Here is a 25,953-nt window from a genome sequence, read left to right on the forward strand (position 1 = left end):
CCTCTTTCTTTCAAAAAGTTTGGAGGTATGCACAAACTCCGGGTCACCAGACATTATACAAACTCTGGATGCTGGACATTACACAGACTTGGCCCAGCCTCTGCACACCAGACCTCGCCCAGCCTCTAGACACCAGACCTCACCCAGCCTCTGGCCACCAGACCTCGCCCTGTCTCTGCACACCAGACCTCGCCCAGCCTCTGGACACCAGACATCGCCCAGTCTCTGGACACCAGACCTCGCCCAGCCTCTGGACACCAGACCTCGCCCAGCCTCTGGACACCAGACCTCACCCAGCCTCTGGACACCAGACCTCGCCCTGTCTCTGCACACCAGACCTCGCCCAGCCTCTGGACACCAGACATCACCCAGTCTCTGGACACCAGACATCGCCCAGCCTCTGGACACCAAACCTCGCCCAGCCTCTGGACACCAGACCTCGCCCAGCCTCTGGACACCAGACCTCGCCCAGCCTCTGGACACCAGACCTCGCCCAGCCTCTGGACACCAGACCTCGCCCAGCCTCTGGACACCAGACCTCGCCCAGCCTCTGGACACCAGACCTCGCCCAGCCTCTGGATACCAGACCTCGCCCAGCCTCTGACCACCAGACCTCGCCCTGCCTCTGCACACCAGACCTCGCCCAGCCTCTGGACACCAGACATCGCCCAGTCTCTGGACACCAGACATGGGACACCAGACATGGCCCAGCTTCTGGACACCAGACCTCGCTCAGCACACCAGACCTCACCCTACCTCAGGACACCAGACATCGCCCAGCCTCAGGACACCAGACATCGCCCAGCCTCAGGACACCAGACCTCGCCCAGCCTCTGGACACCAGACCTCGCCCAGCCTCTGGACACCAGACCTCGCCCAGCCTCTGGACACCAGACCTCGCCCAGCCCCTGGATACCAGACCTCACCCAGCCTCTGACCACCAGACCTCGCCCTGCCTCTGCACACCAGACCTCGCCCAGCCTCTGGACACCAGACATCGCCCAGTCTCTGGACACCAGACATGGGACACCAGACATGGCCCAGCTTCTGGACACCAGACCTCGCTCAGCACACCAGACCTCACCCTACCTCAGGACACCAGACATCGCCCAGCCTCAGGACACCAGACCTCGCCCAGCCTCAGGACACCAGACCTCGCCCAGCCTCTGGACACCAGACCTCGCCCAGCCTCTGGACACCAGACCTCGCCCAGCCTCTGGACACCAGACATCGCCCAGTCTCTGGACACCAGACATCGCCCAGCCTCTGGACACCAGACCTCGCCCAGCCTCTGGACACCAGACCTCGCCCAGCCTCTGGACACCAGACCTCGCCCAGCCTCTGGACACCAGACCTCGCCCAGCCTCTGGACACCAGACCTCGCCCAGCCTCTGGATACCAGACCTCACCCAGCCTCTGACCACCAGACCTCGCCCTGCCTCTGCACACCAGACCTCGCCCAGCCTCTGGACACCAGACATCGCCCAGTCTCTGGACACCAGACATGGGACACCAGACATGGCCCAGCTTCTGGACACCAGACCTTGCTCAGCACACCAGACCTCACCCTACCTCAGGACACCAGACATCGCCCAGCCTCAGGACACCAGACATCGCCCAGCCTCTGGACGCCAAACCTCGCCCTGCCTCTGGACGCCAGACCTCGCCCTGCCTCTGGACGCCAGACCTCGCCCTGCCTCTGGACGCCAGACCTCGCCCTGCCTCTGGACGCCAGACCTCGCCCAGCCTCTGGACGCCAGACCTCGCCCAGCCTCTGGACGCCAGACCTCGCCCAGCCTCTGGACGCCAGACCTCGCCCAGCCTCTGGACGCCAGACCTCGCCCAGCCTCTGGACGCCAGACCTCGCCCTGCCTCTGGACGCCAGACCTCGCCCTGCCTCTGGACGCCAGACCTCGCCCTGCCTCTGGACGCCAGACCTCGCCCTGCCTCTGGACGCCAGACCTCGCCCTGCCTCTGGACGCCAGACCTCGCCCTGCCTCTGGACGCCAGTCCTCGCCCTGCCTCTGGACAGCACATATCACACATGGAGTTTAATCTCTGCTTTATCCATCTCCAGCTGGGAAACATTTGCCGCCTTCTCCAGTAGGAGCTAAAAATAGCTGGTAATTGGCGTTGGCGCATTACATTAATAAAACAAGTGAAATAAATGAATCAATAAGAAGCCGCACAGCTTTAATGAGATTGCAAGCGGCAAGATCTTACGCCTTTCTGCCTCAAAGCGGCTGCTCCACAATTGTTCCCCTGAGAGCTGCTTGTGAGTTCCTTTTTACAAAACGCAGCTCTTTATGCCGCCCGCCCCAACCAATCCGGCGGCGGCTCACTGTTTCTGAGAAACACGGGCAGGTTTACACCGCTGCCAGGAAAACAAGTGCGGCCCAACCCTGTGCACGGCGGTCCGATCATGATCGCCAGAACACGACCGGACCACAGATTCTTGTGCAGCTGCAAACCACAGCAGTGTGCCAAATTATCACACCTTACCATTAAATTCACTTCAAAGCCTTAAAGTGTTCCTGAGATGGGGGGGGGGGGGGGGGGGAAAGGGGGGCATTATACATACCCAGGGCTTCCTCCAGCCCCCTCCAGGCTGATCGCTCCCACACCGTCCTCCTGCGCTACCTGGACCTCCGCAATTTGGCCCAAAATGTCCTTCGGTCGAGGCCAGTCGGTGCAAGCGCAGGCTGCGCATGCTCCCCATCAAGCTCTAGTGGCCGGGAGTGTTCTGCGTCTGCACAGGAAGCGCCCACTGATGGGACGCGCATGCGCAGTACACCCCAGACTGGAGGACTTTTGGGGTGAATTATGGAGTATCCAGGTGGCGCAATATGTCGTGCGCATGCGTAAAGCGCTCCCGTCCGTGGGTGCGTGCTGTAGGACAGGCACAGCCGGCCAGCTCCTGCGCACTAATGCCCGGCTCTAGCGACCCGGAAGAGGCTGCCGGGGGGGGGGGGGGCAGAGAGGAGAGCGGAGGAGCGGTAGGCATCAGGAAAGCTTCCAGTACATGCCTGACCCCCCCCCCCCCCCTTTTTCCTACTTCACAGAGTAGGGACACCAAGAGCCAAATATAGTGTAGTATGTACTGGTAGTTGAAATGAAGTATGATAGAGTAATAAGCTATACTCACAAAGCAGGGTTACCACTGTATAGGCAGGTGAGGAGATTAGACCTGACCCCACTCAGGATTAAGAAGTCACTCTCTGTAGATGAGTAAAACGGGGGTGACACCCCTCCACCAGGGGTGGACTTGATATAGCGTAGTATGGATTCAGAGGCGCCAAAAGGATAAAAGTATCTAAAAAGTTTAAAACCTGAGGAGGCAGTGGTGGACTCACCTCCTCCAAGCAGACACAAAGATTGCCAATGTGTTTGTCAAATAGAACAAGTTTTTTTACATACTACAGGGAACAATGCAACGCGTTTCACAGGTTTGATCCCGCTTCATCAGGCAATAACAACGGAGTAATATGTGGTCAGTAAAAGAGCCAGGCACCTCTGTCTTTCCTGCTTTGTTCGGCTCAGGTATCCTTTATGTGTGCTAGGTCCCTTGGCCTTGCATTGTCATTGCGTTACCCTGCGGTAAAACGGTACCGCAATGCTACGCAACGCGGCACCACTTTAAAACGTCGTGTTGCGTTGTGCTGGAAGTGCCCGATCGTCCACCAAAACACCTCAAAGTCAACAGCGCATCACTCTCGGACTTCTGCAGTGATAGAAGTCATGTAAGTCAATGGGTGAGCAAGGGGGAAATCCAGGAATTCCATGACCTACTTCCTGTCCAGCAGGGAATACGTCACTGGATGAGGGGCGCAAACGGCGGTGTTATGCATCTGCCGCAGGGTCATATAAATGAAGTTTTTTGTGTTGGGATGCACATAGCACCGCACTGGACAGGTCTAAAACCGGCCTAAAACCTTTTATTTATCTATAACAAAAAACATTTCTCATTGCGCTTGCTACTGACGGAGTGCTTTCTACTGACAGGCCTCAGGCCTGCGCAGTACGCTCCTTTCCACGTGGCGGCGATTGACAGCGCCGCTCGCGCAGGCGCCGTGCAGGCCGGCCTGGAGGTCGGCCTGACGTCATCGCCGGGGACCGGCAGGCAGCTGCGGCGAACGGCTGACTGCTGAGCTGCGGCGAAGGGACATGCTGGGAGATTGGGGCTGGAGGAAGCTCCGGGTAAGTAGCACTTATTTTCTTGATATTGCCTGATAACTCCTTTAAGTTGCGTTGCGACTTTTTTTTTGGCGCTGTGCAATTTACGTTGCGACCTTAACATTGCATCATAATGCAACGCCCCACTATGAATCTAGCCTGAGTGCTTTTGAAAATAAAGAAAACCCTGAGAATCGCCCATGAGGAGGTGGACTAGTCCAAAACCTGTCAGATCTGTCAGATTTTTACCGCTTACTGGAAGTGACAGCAACATAGGAGAAAAGTCATTTTTAGTGTATTTTACAGTGAAACAAATGTGCATTTACCGTAATACATACGCATAGGTACAAACTAACCAGCAAGCTCATGGTGAACCAGAACTCATTGGAGTGTGTAAGGGGCTAAAATGGTCCTGAAGGCCCCCTCACTAAAATGCTATGGAAAACAAAAGATTGCTTTCTTAAAACAGAAAGAATTTGCAATAATTCAGGTTGGAGTGAGCTTGAGATGTCTCCCAGTGCATCACTGCTGAATATATGTAAATTAACCATTGTTGCCCGTAGAAGCTAAACACACCTCCAGAACCGCTGGAATGCAATGATGTGTCAGCTTGTTAATTTGTACAGAGCCATAATAATCCAACATGCATACAGACTGTTTCGGATTGTTTGATCCTCATCAGTGCATGGCATGGATTAGTTTGGCTCTATGGAGTAGGACTTGTAACACCGAGAGGTACAGACTTACCAGCAAGCTTATGTAACAATGGTTAATTTGCATAAATTCAGCAGTGATGCATTGTGGGAGACATCTTGCAGTTCACTCCAACCTGAATTATTGCAAATTCTTTCTGTTTTAAGAAAGCAAACTTTTGTGTCCATACATACGCATACACATGCATTTTACATTTTACTATTTTTTTAAGTGGTGGAGTTTAGGAGTTTTTTCAACACCACTGACTACAAATAATAGCTTAAAGAGGACCTGTACTGAAAATAACAATAAATAAAATTGCAAATTTTTTTTACAATATTACTTTATAAATTATTTAGTCAGTGTTTGCCTTCCTTCACCCTGATTTACATTCTGTAATGTATCACAGGTGATGACATCAGCTGGCAGGTGCATCACTGCGGAATGTTTGTTATCAAATGAGCAGAAACAGCACCTGGTCTCCATTAAATATTCTTCGTTTGTGTACAAAAAGTCTTTAACAGAAAAAAAAGAGTTTCTCACCGTCTATTACTAAGACCCCGACATCAGTAGACAGGAAGAGCGATGGACCCCAAGAATCTCCGACCACGGCTTCATGGCAGAAAGTGTTGCAGAAACACTGGGACTCCCAGGGCTGAGAAATAAAACACCAATTCAGCCTTCAGTCGTTTTTCACCTTATGAATCAGAGCAATTTTCACCTCCCATTCAGTCACCAATAACTTTATCACTACTTATCACAATGAATTGATCTATACCTTGTTTTTTCCGCCACTAATTAGGCTTTCTTTGGGTGGTACATTTTGCTAAGAATTATTTTTTTCTAAATGCATTTTAACTGGAATATTAAGAAAAAATGGAAAAAAAAATCATAATTTCTCAGTTTTCAGCCATTATAGCTTTAAAATAATACATGCTACCATAATTGAAACCCACGTATTTTATTTGCCCATTTGTCTCGTTTATTACGCCATTTAAATTATGTCCCTATCACAATGTATGGCGCCAATATTTTATTTGGAATTAAAGGTGCATTTTTTTAGTTTTGCGTCCATCACTATTTACAAGCTTATCATTTAAAAAATATTAGTTGTATACCTTCTTCACATGCATATTAAAAAAAAGTTCAAGCCCTTAGGTAAGTACGTATGTTTTGTTTTGTTCTTTAAATTGTATTTTTTTTTTTAAGTTAAACATTTTATTTGGGTATTTTTTGGTTGTGGGGGGTAAACAGTTAATTTTAAATGTGATTTATTGTGTCTTTGTGTAATAAAAATGTATGTGCATGTAGTTTTACTATTTGGCCACAAGATGGCCACAGTGAGATTTTTGTTTTTCTATCCTGTGAGCGAGCACGCTTGCTCACAGGAACTACAAGGAGGACATGATTTTTTTTTTTTTCAGAAAGACTGCGGCCTCTGAAAAGAGGCTGTCAGTTTTTCTAATGGGGACTTAGTTCAATCAATGGGAACAATGTTCCCATTGATTGATCTCCAAGCTACCGGGGATGGGGGTGGCAAGGGAGCGCGCAGGCACATGCACAATCGCGCGCGGCAGCCTTTTTTACGTCCAAAAGGTGAAAATGGTTAATGACCAAAATTTTATATGCGGTTTTTCCTGCGGCCTATAGATTTCCATTAGTGGCGAAAACGCAGCGTTTTACGCAACGCTAGCGTTTCTGCTATGTGTGCACCTAGCCTGAATGTCCAAACAGATGATATATACCTGCTAGGGATGGTCAATGAGATGCAAGTCATTTTGAGTTGATGCAAATTTTGTATGCAACTTTATGCATCTTGAAAATGTATTTCCTTTTTAGCAAAACCTGTTGCCTGGCTGTCCTGCTGATCCTCTGCTTCTAATACTTTTAGCCATAGACCCTGAACAAGCATGCAGCAGATCAGGGGTTTCTGACATTATTGTCAGATCTGACAAGATTAGCTGCATCCTAGTTTCTGGTTTGATTCAGACACTACTGCAGCCAAATAGATTAGCAGGGCTGCCAGGCAACTGGTATTGTTTAACCACATCAGGACCACAGGAGTTCTGTGGGGGTGTGCTGAGGGTAAAAACAGACACTTACCAGGGGCTTCTATCAGCCCCCTGTAGCAGTAATGTCCCACACCGTCCTCCTCTGATCTGCCGCTCTCCGCTGCCGGCTCCGGGCATGCTTTCCAACTGCGGCTGCGCAGCCCTGCTCGCTACTGCTCACGTCATCGGAAGCAACCTTCGTACTGCGCCTGCGCAGTAAGCTTCCGATGACACGATCCGAAGCACTCATTATTCGGCTGTGTCAGACAAATAATTGCCCGGAGCCAGCGGCGGGGAACGGCAGATCGAAGGAGGACGGCGTGGGACATTACTGCTACAGGGGGCTGATAGAAGCCCCAGATAAGTGTCTGTTTTTACTCTCAGCACACCCCCACAGAACACCTTTAAAGTGAATGGTTACCGATTAAAAAAAAAAAAGTCAGATACTCACCTAAGGAGAGGGAAGGCTCGGTCCTAATGAGCCTTCCCTCTCCTCTCCCGGTGCCCGGTGGATCCTCCGTTCAAATCCCCCACCGTGGGGGACTTCGGAAGTCTTCGGGAGCACTCGGGCTCCCGAAGACGGGCCGCTCCATACTGCGCACGCGTGAGTGCGTCATAGACCCGCGCGAGTGCGTCATAGTGGGCACTCGAGCATGCGCAGTATGGAGCGGCCCGTCTTCGGGAGCCCGAATGCTCCCGAAGACTTCCGAAGCGGCAGTATTTGATCAAACTGGTCGAATACTGCAACGGGGGATCGTGAGCGGGATCGGGCACCGGGAGAGTAGAGGGAAATCTCATTAGGACTCAGAGCCTTCCCTCTCCTTAGGTGAGTATCTGACTTTTTTTTTTAATCAGTATACATTGGCTTTAAGGCCAAGCTGCACAACACAATACACAAGTGATACACACACACACACACTTTTCTCCCCACCAACAGTGCTCTCTGTTGGTGGGGTCAGATCGGCCCCCGGATATTTGTTTTTTTTAATACATTTTCCTGTTTTTTTATATTTATATATTTTCCGCCACCGCGCCCCCCCAGCCAATCCCCGTGATCAGCTGTCATAGGCTTCATCCTATGACAGCCGATCACCCCTGAGCCTTTGGCGATCGCAGTGCTGTACATGGTAATTAGACGGCGGTTTCGCCGTCTAATAGTCTCCGAGCGGCGATCTCTGCTGGGAGACTGAAAGCTCCGCTCCGCCTACCAAGCGGGGATGCGCGCGAGATCCTTTGCACAAGCCAGCCCCAGGACTTTATGCCGATCGCCGTTAGGCGGTCCTGGGGTTGCCACCGCGGCCACGTAAACCAGAGCTGTCGTAAAAAGATTTGATACTTACCCGCGGCTTCCTCCAGCCCCATAAACACGTCCGAGTCCCTTGCCATCCTCCCATGGTCTGCCGTTCAGCAGTGATCAGCCCCGGTAACAGGCTCAGTAGTGTCAGTCCGGGTCTACTAGGTATGCACGGGAGGTCCACGCATGCGCAGAAGACCCGGACTGACGCGACTGAGTCAGTTACCGGGGCTGATTGGGGCTGATTGCGGCTGAACGGCAGACCGTGGGAGGACGGCATGGGATTCTGATGTGTTTATGGGGCTGGAAAAAGCCGCGGGTGAGTATCAAATCTTCTTTTTACGACAGCTCTGGTACACTTTAAAAGGAAATAAATATGGCAGCCTCCATATCCCTCTCACCTCGGGTTCACTTTAAGCTGTGCTCGATTGAACTCATGGGGTGGGTGAGTGAGTTTTAAGGGTTTGCCAGAGGTGTGTCCATCCCGTTCAGTAAACATTCATTGAGTTATGTTTTTTGTGTGACATTCATGTTTTATTGGTTTTGTTCTTTGAACACAGTAATTTTACTTTGTGTGCTAACATAACGCTTCTCCATGCACACATCATCTCACCTCCCTCCGGTACAGCCCTGTCGTAGCCAAGCTGGTGGGCGCGTCTCCCCTCACTATGGTCTTCAGCTTCAGTGCCTGCAAGAGGTTCAGATGACATTGTCACATCCACCATGGAAAAACTGATATGACATCACCTGGGACAGTGATGAGCTAACCAAGGAAAGGCTGTGACATCACCTGGGACAGTAATGACCTAACCAAGGACAGGGTGTGACATCACCTGGGACAGTAATGACCTAACCAAGGACAGGGTGTGACATCACCTGAGACAGTAATGACCTAACCAAGGACAGGGTGTGACATCACCTGGGACAGTAATGACCTAACCAAGGACAGGGTGTGACATCACCTGGGACAGTAATGACCTAACCAAGGACAGGGTGTGACATCACCTGGGACAGTAATGACCTAACCAAGGACAGGGTGTGACATCACCTGAGACAGTGATGACCTAACCAAGGACAGGGTGTGACATCACCTGGGAAGAGATGACCTAACCAAGGACAGGGTGTGACATCACCTGAGACAGTGATGACCTAACCAAGGACAGGGTGTGACATCACCTGGGAAGAGATGACCTAACCAAGGACAGGGTGTGACATCACCTGAGACAGTGATGACCTAACCAAGGACAGGGTGTGACATTACCTGGGACAGTGATGACCTAACCAAGGACAGGGTGTGGCATCACCTGGGACAGACTGTGACATCAGTGGGGAGAATGGAATTGTCCAATAAATGCTAGCTTTACTTCACAAGACATCACACACTGACATAAGTGAAATGGGATTTGTGGCAATAATGCAGCCATTGAACCACCGTGGAGTCAAAGGACAACTCATACTATGAAAGACACAAAACCAACCTGTCCGATCCTGACAAACTCTGCCTGACGGGCCTCCTCCTTCTTCCTGGCGGACTTTGGTGACTCCGGCAAGACGTCACTGAATGATCTTCTGTTCAGCATGTTCTACAAAACACAGAAACTGCTCAACAACGTGCCTGACCTTCATTTTCTGGACAAGTCATTGTGCTAATGTGATCTGCATCCATAATTATTTTGACATCAGTCTATGTGATCACACTACTGCTGCTTGGGTATATGTGATCACATGACTACTGCTTGGGTATATGTGATCACACGACTGCTGCTAGGGTATATGTGATCACACGACTACTGCTTGGGTATATGTGATCACACGACTACTGCTTGGGTATATGTGATCACACCACTACTGCATGGATATATGTGATCACACGACTACTGCATGGATATATGTGATCACACGACTACTGCATGGATATATGTGATCACACCACTACTGCATGGATATATGTGATCACACGACTACTGCTTGGGTATATGTGATCACACGACTACTGCTTGGGTATATGTGATCACACGACTACTGCTTGAACATCGGGGAATGGTCAGCATCCTCGTTAGCAGAACTACCAGAATGTACTTTAAGAGTCTAACTCCACTTAATCTTTCTTTACTTGTAGGAACTGAATTTTCTATCTGAAAACGTTGATTACACTATAGAAGAAATATTTCAATACAGGCATGGGAGGCGTGGATTACCTTATGCAGATCTGGCATGAGATCCTGATACAGCGAGCGGATCAGCATGTCCAGCGTCCGCTGCCGCTTCTGAGCGAAGGTCTGCGTTTCCAGAGTCGCCTTCTCACCATTTATTACTGGAATAAGAAGAAACTAGTGTATAATCCATAGACGACAACCAATCATACACAGTAAATAGACTACAAGGAGTGCCCTCGCTTCTCCCAGAATCCCACGATTCAGTCCAGTGGCTCAAGCGATCATGTGATCTGCACGCGTGACATCATTCCTGAATGACAGCCAACGCAATGCCTAGTCTCCCAGCAGTTTTTAGAATATGGTGAAAGTGAAGGGAAGAAACTTACATTTTACTAGAAGGAAATCCCTGAATTCTTGGTGGTCAGTGAAGACAGGTGGAGAGGGAAGAGGAGGTCCAAACAGAGGCACGCTTTCTTCCGAAAATATCTTTAACCTGCCAGGTTTTGAAAGAAACAACAATCGTTATATTAGGTGATTCTCCTATCAAGCTCAAGAAATATAGTAAAGTTCTAAGGGAGCTAGTGAGAATATAAACGAGGGGTGGAGTCCACATCAACCTGAGCTCCTCCCATACAAGAACACTTAAAGGACACTTGAAGTGAGAGGGATATTGAGGCTGCCCTATGTACCATATTTTTTGGCTTATAAGATGCTCCTGGGTTAAGAGGACCAAAAATGGTCCAGGAGCGTGTTGTAGATGTTCTCCCCAATAATTGTGCCCCCCTTGTACCTCATGTGTCCCCTACTGTCCCCCATGTGTTCCCTTCTGTCTCCCTTTGTCCTCATTCGCTCCCCTCTTGTGTTCTCCTCCGCTCCCCCAGAATAGAGGAAAGTAGCGGCAGCATGGCTCACTTAATCCATCGGGGCCTGCAGCGATCATAGACTTCTCATTGTTCCCCCAGTGGCGACTTCTACTGATCGCATCATCAGCACAAGCCTGCACTAGGGGAGCAGTGAGGGAGAGGAGAGGTCTATGATCACCGCAGGCTTCGATGGATTAAAGGGGAACTGAAGTAAATAAACATGGCAGCCTCCATATACCTCTCTTCAGTTCCCCTTTAAGTGAGCCATGCTGCCGCTGCTTTCCTCTATTCTGGGGGAGTGGAGGAGACACAGGGACAGTACAGGGAGACAGCGAGACATTGCGGCAAGTCGGCAGTTCGTATCAGCGGGCGTTTTTTGGAATATAAGATGCAGTGACTTTTTTTCTCCCTATTTTGGGAGGAGAAAAAGTGTGTCTTTGATTCTGAAAAATACAGTATTTCCTTTTAAACAATACCAGTTGCCTGGCAGCTCTGCTGATCTCTTTGGGTGCAGTAGTGTCTGAATCACACACCTGAAATAAGCATGTGGCAAATCCAAATGTGGGGCTGTGGCTAAACGTAGGATCAACAGACAGTTTTGCATATGTTAAATATGTCAGCCTCCATATGTCTCACTTCAGGTTCCCTTTAACACCTTATACAACAGGAACCAATGAGAATAAACAGGAAGGGCGGAGCCTACACTGACCTGTAACTGTCGTTCTGTTTGTTGTATCTCACTAAGGCAAATATATCTGCATTCATTATTAAGGAAAGAAAATCGAAGATGAGAATAATATCTGTAGCTTATTCAAGAAATCTGATGCCTCGTCAGTAATTGCAGCTGTTTGGCAAGGAATAAGGGTGCATACACACATCCAATCTTGATTGGCCAATTTTACCACTTGCATGCTGTATAAGAGCTCATCTACACAATCTGTTCATAGTATTCACATGACCCTCACATGACACATGACCCTCATACTACACGGAGGTGGCAAAATTGGCCAATCATTGGCCAGTCGACCAGGCTTCATATAGACCGCAGAGCTCACTTTTGCCCAAACCAATCTTTAGTGATGGATTTAAGTGACATTTTGTCAGAGTTTGCAAAAGTATTATATACAATTTGTCCATCATCAGTCCACCGTGGGGGTGTGGCTTCAGACGACACAGACTAGTTGAGCCCAACGGCGGCCATTTTGTCTCCAGGGCAGAGTTTATTCCCAGCAGCCTTCGGGGCATGAGCTGTGAAGGATACGTGTGAAGTGAGATCGGATCATGGAGGGTTTGAACGATGGAGAAGATTCTTCGCCTTCTTGGAAAACGATGGTGACGATGTCGTTACCAATATGTCGTTTTCTTTCTACCTGGAAAACAAAAACTATCACTCTTCCTGATATGTTTGAGAGCGTTTGAAGGTCATCTTGAGGGTAATTTGCCCAAGCTCAGGGTAGCTGACTTCATGCGTTGGCTGATATTGTCAATGTGACATCAATCAGCCATGAGAGGTTAACATTGGGGGACTCCGTATCGACCACATTCATGCACCTCCTGTGTGAGATCCACATTACATGGGAAACCAACATCTGTTAGGGCTCTTTCACACCAGAGCCCTTTACTGCGTTGTAACGCAAAGGCAGTTCTTTGCGTTAACCAAGGTAATATGAAAGTCCATAGACTTTTATATTACCTTTCACACCCGACGCTGCGTTTTGGTACATTGCGGTTCCAGCGCACCCGGGCGCATTGAACCGCCGGGAGCCGGCGTTTTCCCATCGGGTTAATTAATTACTACCGCCGCTGATTGCGTCACACCGCAGATACCCGACGACACGCCGCAGGCTATCAACGCGTGCAGGAGAACGGCTCCTGCACGCGTTGTCTGGTGTGAAAGGAGCCTTAGGAGATTGGTGTGTCACCAGACCAGACATATGAAGACTAACAAGGTAACCGTTTTTTATTTTAAGTAATAAATATTGGACCATCTAACGCTTTTCGCAAGGAACAACCTTGCTTCCTCAGAGTTTACAAATCAACACTGAGAAAGCTAGGTTGTTCCTTGTGAAATACATATGTTGGGTGACACACTAATCGCTAGTTTAAAACCGTGACACCAGGGCCGGCCCGCCCATGAGGCGGGGTGAGGCGGGTTCCTCAGGCGGCAGGAAGTGGAGGGGCGGCACCAGATGACGTGGCTGTGATAGCGGGGGAAGCCAGAGCCGCGGTGAGGGCAGCCCGACCTCTCCCTCCCTCTCCCCGGGCCGCCCTCCATGCTCCCCCCGTCGGACTGCAGGCAGCAGAGTTAGCGCGCAGGGAAGCGCTGCTGTACACAGCTGTTACTCACCTCCCTGGATCCGATCGCCGCTCCCGACCTGCTGGTCTCCTCTCTGCAATGTAGCCGCTGCTGATACACACGCTGCTTCCTGTTTACACAGGAAGCAGCCGCGTGTGTATCAGCCGGCTAGGCAGAGAGAGGAGACCAGCAGGGCGGGAGCGGCGATCGGATCCAGGGAGGTGAGTAACAGCTGTGTACAGCAGCGCTTCCCTGCGTGCTAACTCTGCTGCCTACAGTCCGACGGGGGGAGCATGGAGGGCGGCCCGGGGAGAGGGAGGGAGAGGTCGGGCTGCCCTCACCGCGGCTCCGGCTCCCCCCTCCGCCATTATGAGGGGGCACCTACCTACTTAACCTATACTGGGCAAGCTACCTATCTATCCTATACTGGGGGGCACCTACCTAATCTAACCTATACTGGGGGAAGCTACCTAACTATCCTATACTGGGGGGCACCTACCTAATCTAACCTGTACTGGGGGCAGCTACCTATCTATCCTATACTGGGGGGCACCTACCTAATCTAACCTATACTGGGGGCCAGCTACCTATCTAACCTATACTGGGGGGCAGCTACCTATCTAACCTATACTGGGGGGCAGCTACCTATCTAACCTATACTGGGGGGCAGCTACCTATCTAACCTACACTGGGGGGCAGCTACCTATCTAACCTATACTGGGGGGCAGCTACCTATCTAACCTATGCTGGGGGGCAGCTACCTATCCTATACTGGGGGGCAGCTACCTATCTAACCTACACTGGGGGGCAGCTACCTATCTAACCTACACTGGGGGGCAGCTACCTATCTAACCTATGCTGGGGGCAGCTACCTATCCTATACTGGGGGGCACCTACCTAATCTAACCTGTACTGGGGGCAGCTACCTAATCTAACCTGTACTGGGGGGCACCTACCTAATCTAACCTGTACTGGGGGGCAGCTACCTATCTAACCTATACTGGGGGGCAGCTACCTATCTAACCTATACTGGGGGCAGCTACCTATCTATCCTATACTGGGGGGCACCTACCTACTCTAACCTGTACTGGGGGCAGCTACCTATCTAACCTGTACTGGGGGGCAGCTACCTATCTAACCTATACTGGGGGGCAGCTACCTATCTAACCTATACTGGGGGGCAGCTACCTATCTAACCTATACTGGGGGGCAGCTACCTATCTAACCTATGCTGGGGGGCAGCTACCTGTCTAACCTATGCTGGGGGCAGCTACCTATCTAATCTATACTGGGGGCACCTACCTAATCTAACCTGTACTGGGGGCACCTACCTAATCTAACCTATACTGAAGGGCAGCGACCTAATCTAACCTATACTGGGGGGAAGCTACCTATCTAACCTATACTGGGGGCACTTATCTAACCTGTATTGGGGGCACCTACCTACCTAGCTAGCCTTTACAGGTGGCAACTATACTGGCTACCTATACTGGGGGCACCTACCTAACTAACCTATACTGGGGGTACCTACCTATCTAACCTATGCTGGGGGCAACTATACTGGCTACCTATATTGGAGGCACCTACCTAGCTAACCTGTACTGGGGCACCTACTTATCTAACTTATACCGGGGCGGGGGGGGGGGTGCCTGCCTATCTAACATATACTGGGGGCAACTATACTGGCTACCTATACTGGAGGCAACTACCTGGCTAACCTATACTGGGGGCAACTTTACTGGCTCACCCATGCCTGGCTACCTATACTCGGGGGGGACCTATAGCTGGCTACCTATACCGGGGGGGGGGCGCAATTTTTACACCCTCGCCCTGGGTGCATTTTAGCCTAGAAACTGCACTGTTGCCGCCGGCCTCCGAGTCCGACGACTCTGAGCTCTGTAGCCTCTCCTGTCTCCTCCAAGGCTGCACGCTGGTGACGCTGCCTAGTGCCTAAGCCTGCTGATTTGATGGCGGCGGCTGCCGCCCGCTCTGCTGCCCTGGCTGCGGCTGATTGTAATGGTCAGTCACTGAGCAGCGAGCGCCGCCGACGTGACCGTGACGATGATGATGATGAGGCTGGCTGGCTGCCGCCGGCCGCCGCTCACTGGCCCAGCGCGAGATCCCTCAGATCCGAGATGGAGCATGCCCGCCGCAGACCGCAGCCGTCTGTCCCCTGCCAGTGCAGGATGCATGCTGGATGCGGATGCCCGCCCTTCGCTGCCGCCAGACCCGGAGGGAGACTCAATCCCTGGTGAGTCAGTCACTCACTTTGCTGCATCACTCAGGCTTTCCTTCACGGACACGGTCGGTTGTGTGGGGATGTAATGTTATGTAGAAATATTGGGGGGGGGGGGGGGCGCCTTTACGATCTTTGCCTCAGGCAGCAGAAAGTCTAGGACCGGCCCTGCGTGACACTGTGAATCACAGCGGCGTGTCGTTGCCTAAGCTGGAGGTATCCTGCACTGTGATACGGCTGATGATGTCACACTCACACTGACGCTAGATGAGCTGCCCTGAACTTGGGTGAATTATGCTCAAGATGACTTTTAAACACAAGGAGAGCCCCTTTCTTTCATCTGCACCTCTTTTGATGAGGTACACATTTTTAGTTTTCAAAACATTTTATTAGAAGGTATAACAAATTACAGAGTTATGCAGTAGTCAGTAGGGAATCACAAAGCCTTCAATTTTTTTAATTCCAGTAAGAACTTGAATCATAAGCTGAAAAAAACAGTATTTTCTGTTCACCTGTCTTAGATTAAGGCTGCATTTCCACTTGTGCGGTGCGAATCGCCGAAGTAAAAATTTGCATGGATGACGCTGTATGCGAATTTAACCATGGCAGTGCTGATGTGTTTTTCCATTGTTTCTATGCGAATTCGCATGAAAATTCTCATACTCAAACCTCATGCGAATTTCCTATTAAATACATTGTATGCGATTCGCATAGCGGTATGCGGTATGCGAATTCTGATGGCTCTGCCATGCGAATTTTTTCTGCACAGAAAAACGCAAAGGAATCCTGACAAGTGGAAACAGTTCCATTCACTTGTATTGCTATGCGAATTTGCATGCGAAAAACGCATGCGAATTCGCGATAGTGGAAATGGGCCCTTATGGTGAACAGAGAGTATTAGCTGTAAACTAGAGTTCTGCACCAGATGACCCTCTACTGGACACCCCCAAGTGCACAAAAACAACATAGCACCCTTTAGTGATGACGTCTAAGTGGTGTCCTCTATCTGCACTGAGAAAAGATGGCACCTCTTCTAGATGCCTGCATACTCCAAGCTATAAAATTCAGCGACACTGGCATAGGAGACGTACCTGCTGCTTGTTCTCTTTAGAGTACGGTAACATTGTGGACACGTGAAACATGATCTCATGACCCTGGTAAACAGTATAGACAGAATGTGTTCCTGTTGTGTCATCTGTAAAGGAACCACAAGACAAATTGAGCGATGGTCCTATAAATGTCCTTCTATCCATCCATTTCTCCCCTCCCTGGCAGTCAACTGGCCAACTTCTTTACCAGGCCAGTCTTCTCCACTTTCAGGAAGCCAATCCACCATTCCCCCTTAGACAAGCTTATCTATCCATCTATCCTCTCACTTTTCTGGGGGTTATCTTCTCCCTTCCTAGCAGCCTCTCATCCCCTTTTCTCCATATCTATCCTCTACTTTTTTTGCAGGGTTTCTCTTCTTAGCTTTTCCTTTCCCCAGGTCTCTCACCTCCGTTTCTGCAGGTATAACTTCAACCTTTTTGGGGAGTCTATCATCTGCCTTCCCCAAAGACTATCATCTCCCTTTGTTCAAATTTCCTACCAATGTTTATCTTTTCCCTTCTCTGAATGTTGATGCTTTCCCTTCCTCCAGGTCTATCCATTCTCATCTTGAGGACTACGTGCTCCCTTTCCCCAAGACCATCATCCCCTTTCCTCCAGGTCTATCCACTCCCATCCTGAAGACTACTTGCTCCATTTTCCCATCATCCACCTTCCTCCAGGGGCTTGATTCACAAAAGAGTGCTAACTGTTAGCATGGCCGGTTTCGCGCGAACTTTCGCATTGCGCGCGTTCATGAATTTTCGCACTAAACGATAACGTTTTTCGCGCAAATGTGAATTTTTGCGCGAAATCGATATCGTTTTTACGTGAAAATTCGCGTTTGCGCACTAAAACGTTAACAATTTGCGCGAAAATTTGTGATCGCGCACAATGCGAAAATTCACGCGAAAACGGCCGCGCTGACAGTTAGCACTCTTTTGTGAATCAAGCTCCTGGTCTATCCACTCCCATCCTGAAGACTACCTGTTCCCTTTCCCCAAGTCCTTCATTCACCTTCCTCCAGGTCTATCCACTTCTATCCTGAAGTCTATCTGAACTTTTTCCCTAGATCCCACATCCACCTTCCTCCAGGTCTATCTACTCCCATCCAGAAATGTATATGATCTTTTTGCCGAGTTCCTTCAGGTCTATCCTTTCCCATTCTGCACTCTACTGTCTCCTTTCCTCCAGGACATTTCCCTTTTTCTAAATCTATCTGCACTCTTTTCCTTTCCACTTTTTTTCAATTCTCTTCTCACAAGTCTATTCCTCTCATTTCCTTTCCCTTTCCTCCAGATCTACTCCCACTTTCCACAGATTTCTCATCACACTTCCTTAAGTCTCTTATTCCTTTCCCCAGATCTGTCTTCTCCTCTTCAGCAGGTCTTTTAGTCTCCCCTTCCTCCCCTTTCTCATGGTCTACTGTCTCCTCTCCAGGTCTCCCCTCCCTTTCTCCTAGATCTATCCTCACCCTTACATACAAATGTTATTCCTGTTTGGTGTCCAGTCCAATAACACATCATAGAGTTCCCATTTATCATATGAAATCTATGAGCAGAGAGTGAGCAAACACTTTCCACCTTTACCTAGAACCATTTCCACCCCACCTATGTGTCCTCAGTGACATCAGGAGACTCTTACTTTTGGTGTCTAGTCCGCCCCTGTAGCCAATCCAGCTCTTCAATGTAATGGTATCTCCAAGCAAGTTTAGCAACTTCTGGAAGCTTTCACTTCCAACTTCTGGAGGTAGAAGAGAAAAATGGGAGATGAACCAAAACACGTGTGAACAGATGTCCGTACAGTCACAGTTTGTGCTCAATAGTCAGTGTGTGAGGTTGTCTCAACACAATGGGGCAATCCTCAAGTCTACCAGAATAAACTATGGGTGCTGAAGTGAAAGCCGAGGCACAGGAAGGAGCAGTTACCCTCTTATTGCTGGTCCAAATTGGAGACCATCTATGAGGATTGTCCATCAGGTAGTCATATACTATGAGACATTTTTAATCGATTTGAAGTTCCATTCAATAAAACATCTCATCAAAGGGAAATTGGTTAAAAACCAAGACTTCTTTATTGATTTTGATTGAGTCCACAAATACAGGAATAGATAAATACAGGTATTTCTGCCATTGTGGTTTTCAATTTAGAGAGAGTCAAGGAGGAGGAGGAGGAAGGATTAATACATAGATAACAAGGCAGAGAGAAACTCCAAACTGTAACTCACCATTACTAAACATTTCATCATCTGTCAGCTGTCCATCTTTGGCATAAAGAACTCCAAACTTAAAATTCACAGAGCCCTGGATGATGAAAAAGAAGAGACCGTGAGTGGTAAGGAAGATAGAAGAGATAAAGAAAGGAGGAGAAAGGAGGAAGAGGGGTACGTAAAAGGGAGAAGCGTGGGGGAGAGAAGAGGGGGGAGAAAGATGCGAAAAGAGAATCATGGAGGGGTGAAGAAGAAAGCACAGTGAAGAAAAAAGGGGAAAAGTAAAGTAAATTAGGAGTCAGGGAAAAAGAAAAATGGATGGCAAGAAGGGGGGAGGTAGAGAATACAGAGAAGATGGAGTAGAAGACGATAGGAGAAAAGGTGAGGAGCATGTAAAGGAAAGGGGGGAACATGCAAGAAAAAGGGGCATAATAAAAAGAAGGAGGTGGGGAAACGGGAAAATAAGAGGAGGGTGTCTGGGAATATGAGAGGAGAGAGAAGAGTGGGAATAGGGAAGAAGGAAATTGGGGGATGTCAGAGAAGGAAAGAGGCATGGGGGGGAGGTGTCAGGGAAAGAAGAGTAGAGATAGGGAAGAAGGAAATTGGGGGATGTCGGAGAAGGAAAGAGGCATGGGGGGGAGGTGTCAGGGAAAGAAGAGTGGAGATAGGGAAAAAGGAAATTGGGGGATGTCGGAGAAGGGAAGAGGCATGGGGGGGAGGTGTCAGGGAAAGAAGAGTGGAGATAGGGAAAAAGGAAATTGGGGGATGTCGGAGAAGGGAAGAGGCATGGGGGGTTGCAGGGGTAGGAAAGGAAGGAGAGAGAAGAGACAATGGGGATAGACCAGGGAGACAGCCAACCACCTTCCACCATGGATCTCCCACCACATGAGTGTCACTCACCTCCTGCTCTTCCAAAACCAGCAGATCCTGCAGAAAAAGAGGAAAAATCTAAATATAGAGGCATGGGAAGAGGCACCACTAACAATCTGCAGGCTATAACAATTTCCCATCATACAGTCAGCCAGGGGTGCACAGAAGAGGTCAGTGGAACGTACCATTGATGCATCCCATCATACAGTCAGGGGTGCACAGAAGAGGTCAGTGGAACGTACCATGGATGTATCTCATTTATACAGCCAGGGGTGCACAGAAGAGGTCAGTGGAACGTACCATTGATGCATCCCATCATACAGTCAGGGGTGCACAGAAGAGGTCAGTGGAACGTACCATGGATGTATCTCATTTATACAGCCAGGGGTGCACAGAAGAGGTCTGTGGAACGTACCATGGATGTATCTCATGTATACAGACAGGGGTGCACAGAAGAGGTCAGTGGAAGGTACCATTGATGCGTCCCATCATACAGCCAGGGGTGCACAGAAGAGGTCAGTGGAACGTACCATTGATGCATCCCATCATACAGTCAGGGGTGCACAGAAGAGGTCAGTGGAACGTACCATGGATGTATCTCATTTATACAGCCAGGGGTGCACAGAAGAGGTCTGTGGAATGTACCATGGATGTATCTCATGTATACAGCCAGGGGTGCACAGAAGAGGTCAGTGGAAGGTACCATTAATGCGTCCCATCATACAGCCAGGGGTGCACAGAAGAGGTCAGTGGAACGTACCATTGATGGTCCCATCATACAGCCAGGGGTGCACAGAAGAGGTCAGTGGAACGTACCATGGATGCATCCCATTACACAGAATAAGCTGATTTGCATCTTTTGGGCTATGGTATCATGAGATGTGTACACAACAGTGAGTACATGTTGCAAGTAACAAGGGAGCGTAGAGGTAATATGTCAGAAGTATGCTACTAACGTTTCTCCTGAGTGTTCTCCAAGGAGATCATTTAAAACCATACCAATAAAAGACATTTAAAGCTTCCACCAAGGAAGAAAATACTAAAAATAGGTTTGATATTACAAAGGGAATAACAGAGGCGCCAAAAATGTGAGAACCATATAAAAGAGATATTTTGGGGTATAAAGCTAGTGGTACACCTACACCCTATAAGATGACTCAGACAGTCAATATCAGAAAAATACCTTTTTATTGGTCACTTTATAAAAAAAAAAATCCAGGATGCAATGCGTTTTGTGGGACGCAGCCCGCTTCATCAGGCAAAAAGAGAGTATCTGAACCGGAACTCTAGTGAGCCTCTGGCATCTAGCACACCAGAATTGCATCCATGCTGCAATCCACACCTCCACCACATCTCCAACCTTACTCCCACACACATCTCCATTCACAGGTCCATGTACACCAATACCCACACCACCATCCATACTCCCAAAATGATGCGATATCTGGCAACACAGAAAACCAGATCCCTCACCTTCTGGATCTCTGGATTTAGAATCTCACGAGGGCTCTTCTCAAACCTATCCAGGTTCATGGCACTGTAAGACAGACTTACACATAAATAATACAGATTATCAGATATGCCACAGGCAACATAGCCAACATCAAACCAACAAATAGGTAACATCTTTATTGACTTTAATGACTATCTTTAATGACTAACTGTAAATAGTTTATTGCAAACTTTCAAAACTTTTAGTTTCTTTTTCAGGCATGATACAGAACTAGATGAAGAACAAACTTAAAGGGGTTCTGTAGGGGCTTCCTGTGGATAAAAACAGCCACTTACCTGGGGCTTCTATCAGCCCCCTGTAGCAGTTCTGTCCCACGCTGTCCTCCTCCAATCACCCGTTCCCCGCCGCCAGCACCGGGCATTATTCGTCTGTGTCATAGCCGAATAATGCGCGCTGCCGTTCGTGTCATCGGAAGCTTACTGCGCAGGAGCAGTACGAAGGTTACTTGTACTGCCCCTGCGCAGTAAGCTTCTGATGATGCGGGCATGACGTGGGGCAGGAGCGAGCATGGCCGCGCAGCCGCAGTTGGACGGCATGCTGCGCTAGACCAGGGCCGGCGGCAGGGAACGGCGGAGGACGCGGGACATTACTGCTACAGGGGGCTGATAGAAGCCCAAAGTAAGTGGCGGTTTTTATCCACAGGAAGCCCCTACAGAACAGAACCCCTTTAAAGTTTCAAAAGCTTGCAATAAACTATGAAAAGGGGAATGGACCTTCCATTCCAAAAGGGGGACGGACAATTCAAGGAAACACAAAAGAGAAAAACAGAAGCCAATAGTGCAATACAGTGAAACCCCCCTTATCCAGCAGCAACTGTGATTGGCTGATGCTGCTGGATAAGTGTGCTTTCTGGTTGCATGAGAGTCAGTGTTATAAATAGGCCTAGCCAAAAAAACAGTACTACACCCCACTTTATATACATACCATAAACTCTGTATTAATGATGAAATACTGTAATTAGAAACAAATTAAGACAAAAAGACAGACTTAACAGACTAACTACTTTTCATGTTAAATATCAGAGGCAAAAGCTTTAATTCATTGTGTGTAGATTTTAGCTATGTTTGGAATGTCTCATTTGCAGAGGTATGAATCTTTAAGAATATCTGCAACCTGACATGCTAAGAACAGTGTAATATTGAAGCAGATTGCCTGACAGGCTTTTGTTTTCATATATCAGGTTTTACACACACACAATTACAGATGTTTATGTTGCACATAAGATACATTTCCTCTGCTCTCTGTGTGAGAAAGCTCGTCCTGTCTCTAACTGAGCTCTCTGCGCACACAGGGTTAATGATGCACTGTGAAGGGAATCCCCCCTCCCCTCATGGCTGAGTCTGTGGTCAGAATTTCAGCAGACTGCCCTCAGAAAAGTGTGAAAGGGATTAGATAACAGTAAACACGGAGATAAGGATTCAGGTGTATACACCAATACTTAGCAGCACTTCCCAAACATTTTCTATCTCAAATGAAAAAAACATGTCAATCGATAGTGTCCCTTTATTGTAACAGAGGCTTATTATGGTATAAGGAAGTGTAAAAGTAGACTTATGCATCCTGCAAGGCCAGGATTTTGTTTTCTGGTTGCTTGAGACTTCTGGATACCTGAGTTCTGGGTAATGGGGGGTTTGCTGTCTGTCAAAGCATCGGGTAATGATCTGAGTAAGAAGATTTATTCACACTTTCAGGTTGCAAGCAGATCGCAACCAATCCACCATCCGGTGGAATTCCCAGGTGGAATTCTCGGGTATAAGAAGGTACTCACAGCTCACAGCCAAGTCCCCGAGAGAAGACAGAGCTGATAAAAACTTCAATGGAGGTGTAAATTATTATGAAAGAGAGTGTGTGTGTGTGTGTGTGTGGGGGGGGGGGGGGGGGAAACAATATAAAACAATTAAACACAGCTTAAAAATGAGAGGCAGTGGTGAGACTCGCCTCTCCTGATAAAAAAAAAGCCCAACGAGGACTTGATTTAAAAGAGACAATTAATTTATACTGAAAACTCGGGCATGACAACGCGTTTCAGGGGATTACTTGCTTCTTCGGGGCAATGATACCCAAAAGCAAGTAGCCAATGGCCTCACTCTCAGTGTCACTCGTATAGTTCTCTACTCAGTGTACAAATATTGCAGAAAACTGGTGCACAGGTCCCTTTAAACTGCAGAGTTAACCCTCAGGAATAAACGGTCCCCAGGGGAAGGCAGGTTGGAACAACAAGGATAATCGAACACATATAACAACCGCCACTCAAATCAACTGTATGCAAAAATACTTTATTGAGAGTCTAATGAAAAACCTTCCTTCTAAAAACGAACCCTTTCAAAACAAGACACGGGCTTCCCACACAAGGAGCACTCCAGGACACATGCATGCCTTCATTCATCACACATCCACATTCAGATCTGGATCGGCCGATCCTAACTCTAAAGGTGGCCATACACTGGTCGATGTGCCATTAGATCGACCAGCTGACAGATCCCTATCTGATCGAATCTGATCAGAGAGGGATCGTATGGCTGCCTTTACTGCAAACAGATTGTGAATCGATTTCAGCCTGAAACCGATTCACCATCTGCTGAGCTGCTCCTGCCGCCTGTCCTCCCCCCCCCCCCCCCCCCCCGTATACATTACCTGATGCTGGCTCCGGGTCCTCTTCTCCGCATTGCACGGCTCTGTTCCGGCTCCATTACGGCGCTTCCTGTGTTACTCCGTGACCAGGAAGTTCAAATAGAGCGCCCTCTATTTGAACTTCCTGGTCACTGCAGTGACACAGGAAGCGCCGGGATGGATGGAGCCGGAACAGAGCCGTGCAGCGTAGAGAAGATGCCCGGGAGCCAGCCTCAGGTAATGTATACTTGATCGGATCGGCCGCCGCTAGCGTGCGCACTTTACCCGCGGGCGATCGAGGGTAATTTCCCGCACGGCGCGATCGACGGACCGATCCGATTTCGGGAGGAAATCGGATCGGCGGCTGCGTTTACCGCGAACGATTGGCAGCAGATTCGATCCCAGAATCGAATCTGCTGTCGAAACGGCCGAGAATCGAGCCAGTGTATGGCCTGCTTTAGCGTGTGTCTCTCCTATCTTTAACTGCACTGATAAAGGACACAGTTACAACAGGACTTCTTCACTTCATATAAACTGCCACGGAGATCTCCTCCAAAATATAAGTAGAGTTGCAGTCTCTGCAGAGTATCACAAACCGAAGCAATCCTTCAAACTAGCTCCAGGAGGGAGTACGCTGTCTGAGGAAGCTAGTTTGAAGGATTGCTTCGGTTTGTGATACTCTGCAGAGACTGCAACTCTCCTTATATTTTGGAGGAGATCTCCGTGGCAGTTTATATGAAGTGAAGAAGTCCTGTTGTAACTGTGTCCTTTATCAGTGCAGTTAAAGATAGGAGAGACAAACTCTTAGAGTTAGGATCGGCCGATCCAGATCTGGATTTTTAGGGGGATGGTTTTTCATTAGACTCTCAATAAAGTGTTTTTGCATACAGTTGATTTGAGTGGCGGTTGTTATATGTGTTCGATAGTTCTCTACTCAACCATTGGGTACCGGTACTTGTTTTATATTGTTGGTGGCCTCCACTCTCTTCCCACTGCAATAAACTATGTACAGTTAGTCATTAAAGAGGAACTTCAGCCTAAACAAACATACTGTCATTAAGTTACATTAGTTATGTTAATTCAAATAGATAGGTAATATAATCTCTTACCCACCCTGTTCTAAAAGAACAGGCAAATGTTTGATTTCATGATGGCAGCCATCTTTTTGGTTGGAAGGAGGTGACAGGGAGCATGAGACACAGTTCCAACTGTCCTGTGTCCTGAGCACCTCTCCCAGTTGCTAGGCAACATGAATAACAACATAGGAAATCCCATCATGCTCTGCACAGCATCAGGGAAAAAAAGCCCGGGTTTTTTTCTTTGATGGGTGGAGCTTAACTAAAAATGCAGCTAAAAATGATGCTTGGGTAAGAAAAACAAAGTTCTGATGCTGTGAAACTGTCAAAGAAACACCAAGCCTTTTTTAGTTCTGCTGAGTAGATTTTTAATCCGGACGTTCCTTATTTGAACTAGAATTGTTTGTTGGTTTGATGTTGGCGGATCTGCTCCACGACTAACACCAGACCACACTGCACATCCTTCGCCAACACGCAACAATGACCAGTCAGCAACCAGCCTTACCTTAATATAGATTTCACCGATAACGTTTTTGTTGGGCTGTATGGAAGGCATATTTTCAGAGTACCCTGAAAAATATCAGAAATGCCATTACATAGATAAATGACCACATAATGGGGGAGCTGCTCCTAGAACAGCCAATCAGCTTATATCTTTTACACGCAGAATGGAAACCCACAGGCTGCCGCCCACCACACATTACAGATCCAACTGCATCTCCCATGTAATCCTTAGCTATGTATGATGAGTGTGGTGTGAATGGTGCGTATGCACACATAGGATACAACAGGACTACACAACAGGGCCCCTCCCCCAACTGAGCGCA

At 48.7% G+C, this 25,953-nt stretch overlaps 1 protein-coding gene across 6 annotated transcripts in view; it reads right to left on the bottom strand.

Annotated features, from left to right (window-relative positions):
* GARNL3 (GTPase activating Rap/RanGAP domain like 3) overlaps positions 1-25,953 on the bottom strand; it is a 258,342-nt gene that overhangs the window by 46,712 nt on the left and 185,677 nt on the right. For 3 of the 6 annotated variants that reach the window (XM_068249011.1, XM_068249009.1, XM_068249006.1), the window contains 13 exons: positions 25,632-25,696; positions 21,401-21,464; positions 19,958-19,984; positions 19,076-19,151; positions 18,493-18,591; positions 16,854-16,957; positions 12,492-12,600; positions 11,940-11,985; positions 10,754-10,860; positions 10,410-10,525; positions 9,690-9,794; positions 8,825-8,899; positions 5,410-5,521 (listed from right to left, as the gene is read on the bottom strand). In XM_068249011.1, coding sequence (XP_068105112.1) covers positions 5,410-5,521; positions 8,825-8,899; positions 9,690-9,794; positions 10,410-10,525; positions 10,754-10,860; positions 11,940-11,985; positions 12,492-12,600; positions 16,854-16,957; positions 18,493-18,591; positions 19,076-19,151; positions 19,958-19,984; positions 21,401-21,464; positions 25,632-25,696 — 1,105 coding nt within the window. Of the gene's footprint in view, positions 1-5,409; positions 5,522-8,824; positions 8,900-9,689; positions 9,795-10,409; positions 10,526-10,753; positions 10,861-11,939; positions 11,986-12,491; positions 12,601-16,853; positions 16,958-18,492; positions 18,592-19,075; positions 19,152-19,957; positions 19,985-21,400; positions 21,477-25,631; positions 25,697-25,953 lie in introns of all 6 variants that reach the window. The other 3 variants (XM_068249007.1, XM_068249008.1, XM_068249005.1) reach the window with 1 other exon arrangement.

Source organism: Hyperolius riggenbachi, chromosome 8 (genome assembly GCF_040937935.1).
Source record: "Hyperolius riggenbachi isolate aHypRig1 chromosome 8, aHypRig1.pri, whole genome shotgun sequence".
Taxonomy (NCBI): domain Eukaryota; kingdom Metazoa; phylum Chordata; class Amphibia; order Anura; family Hyperoliidae; genus Hyperolius; species Hyperolius riggenbachi.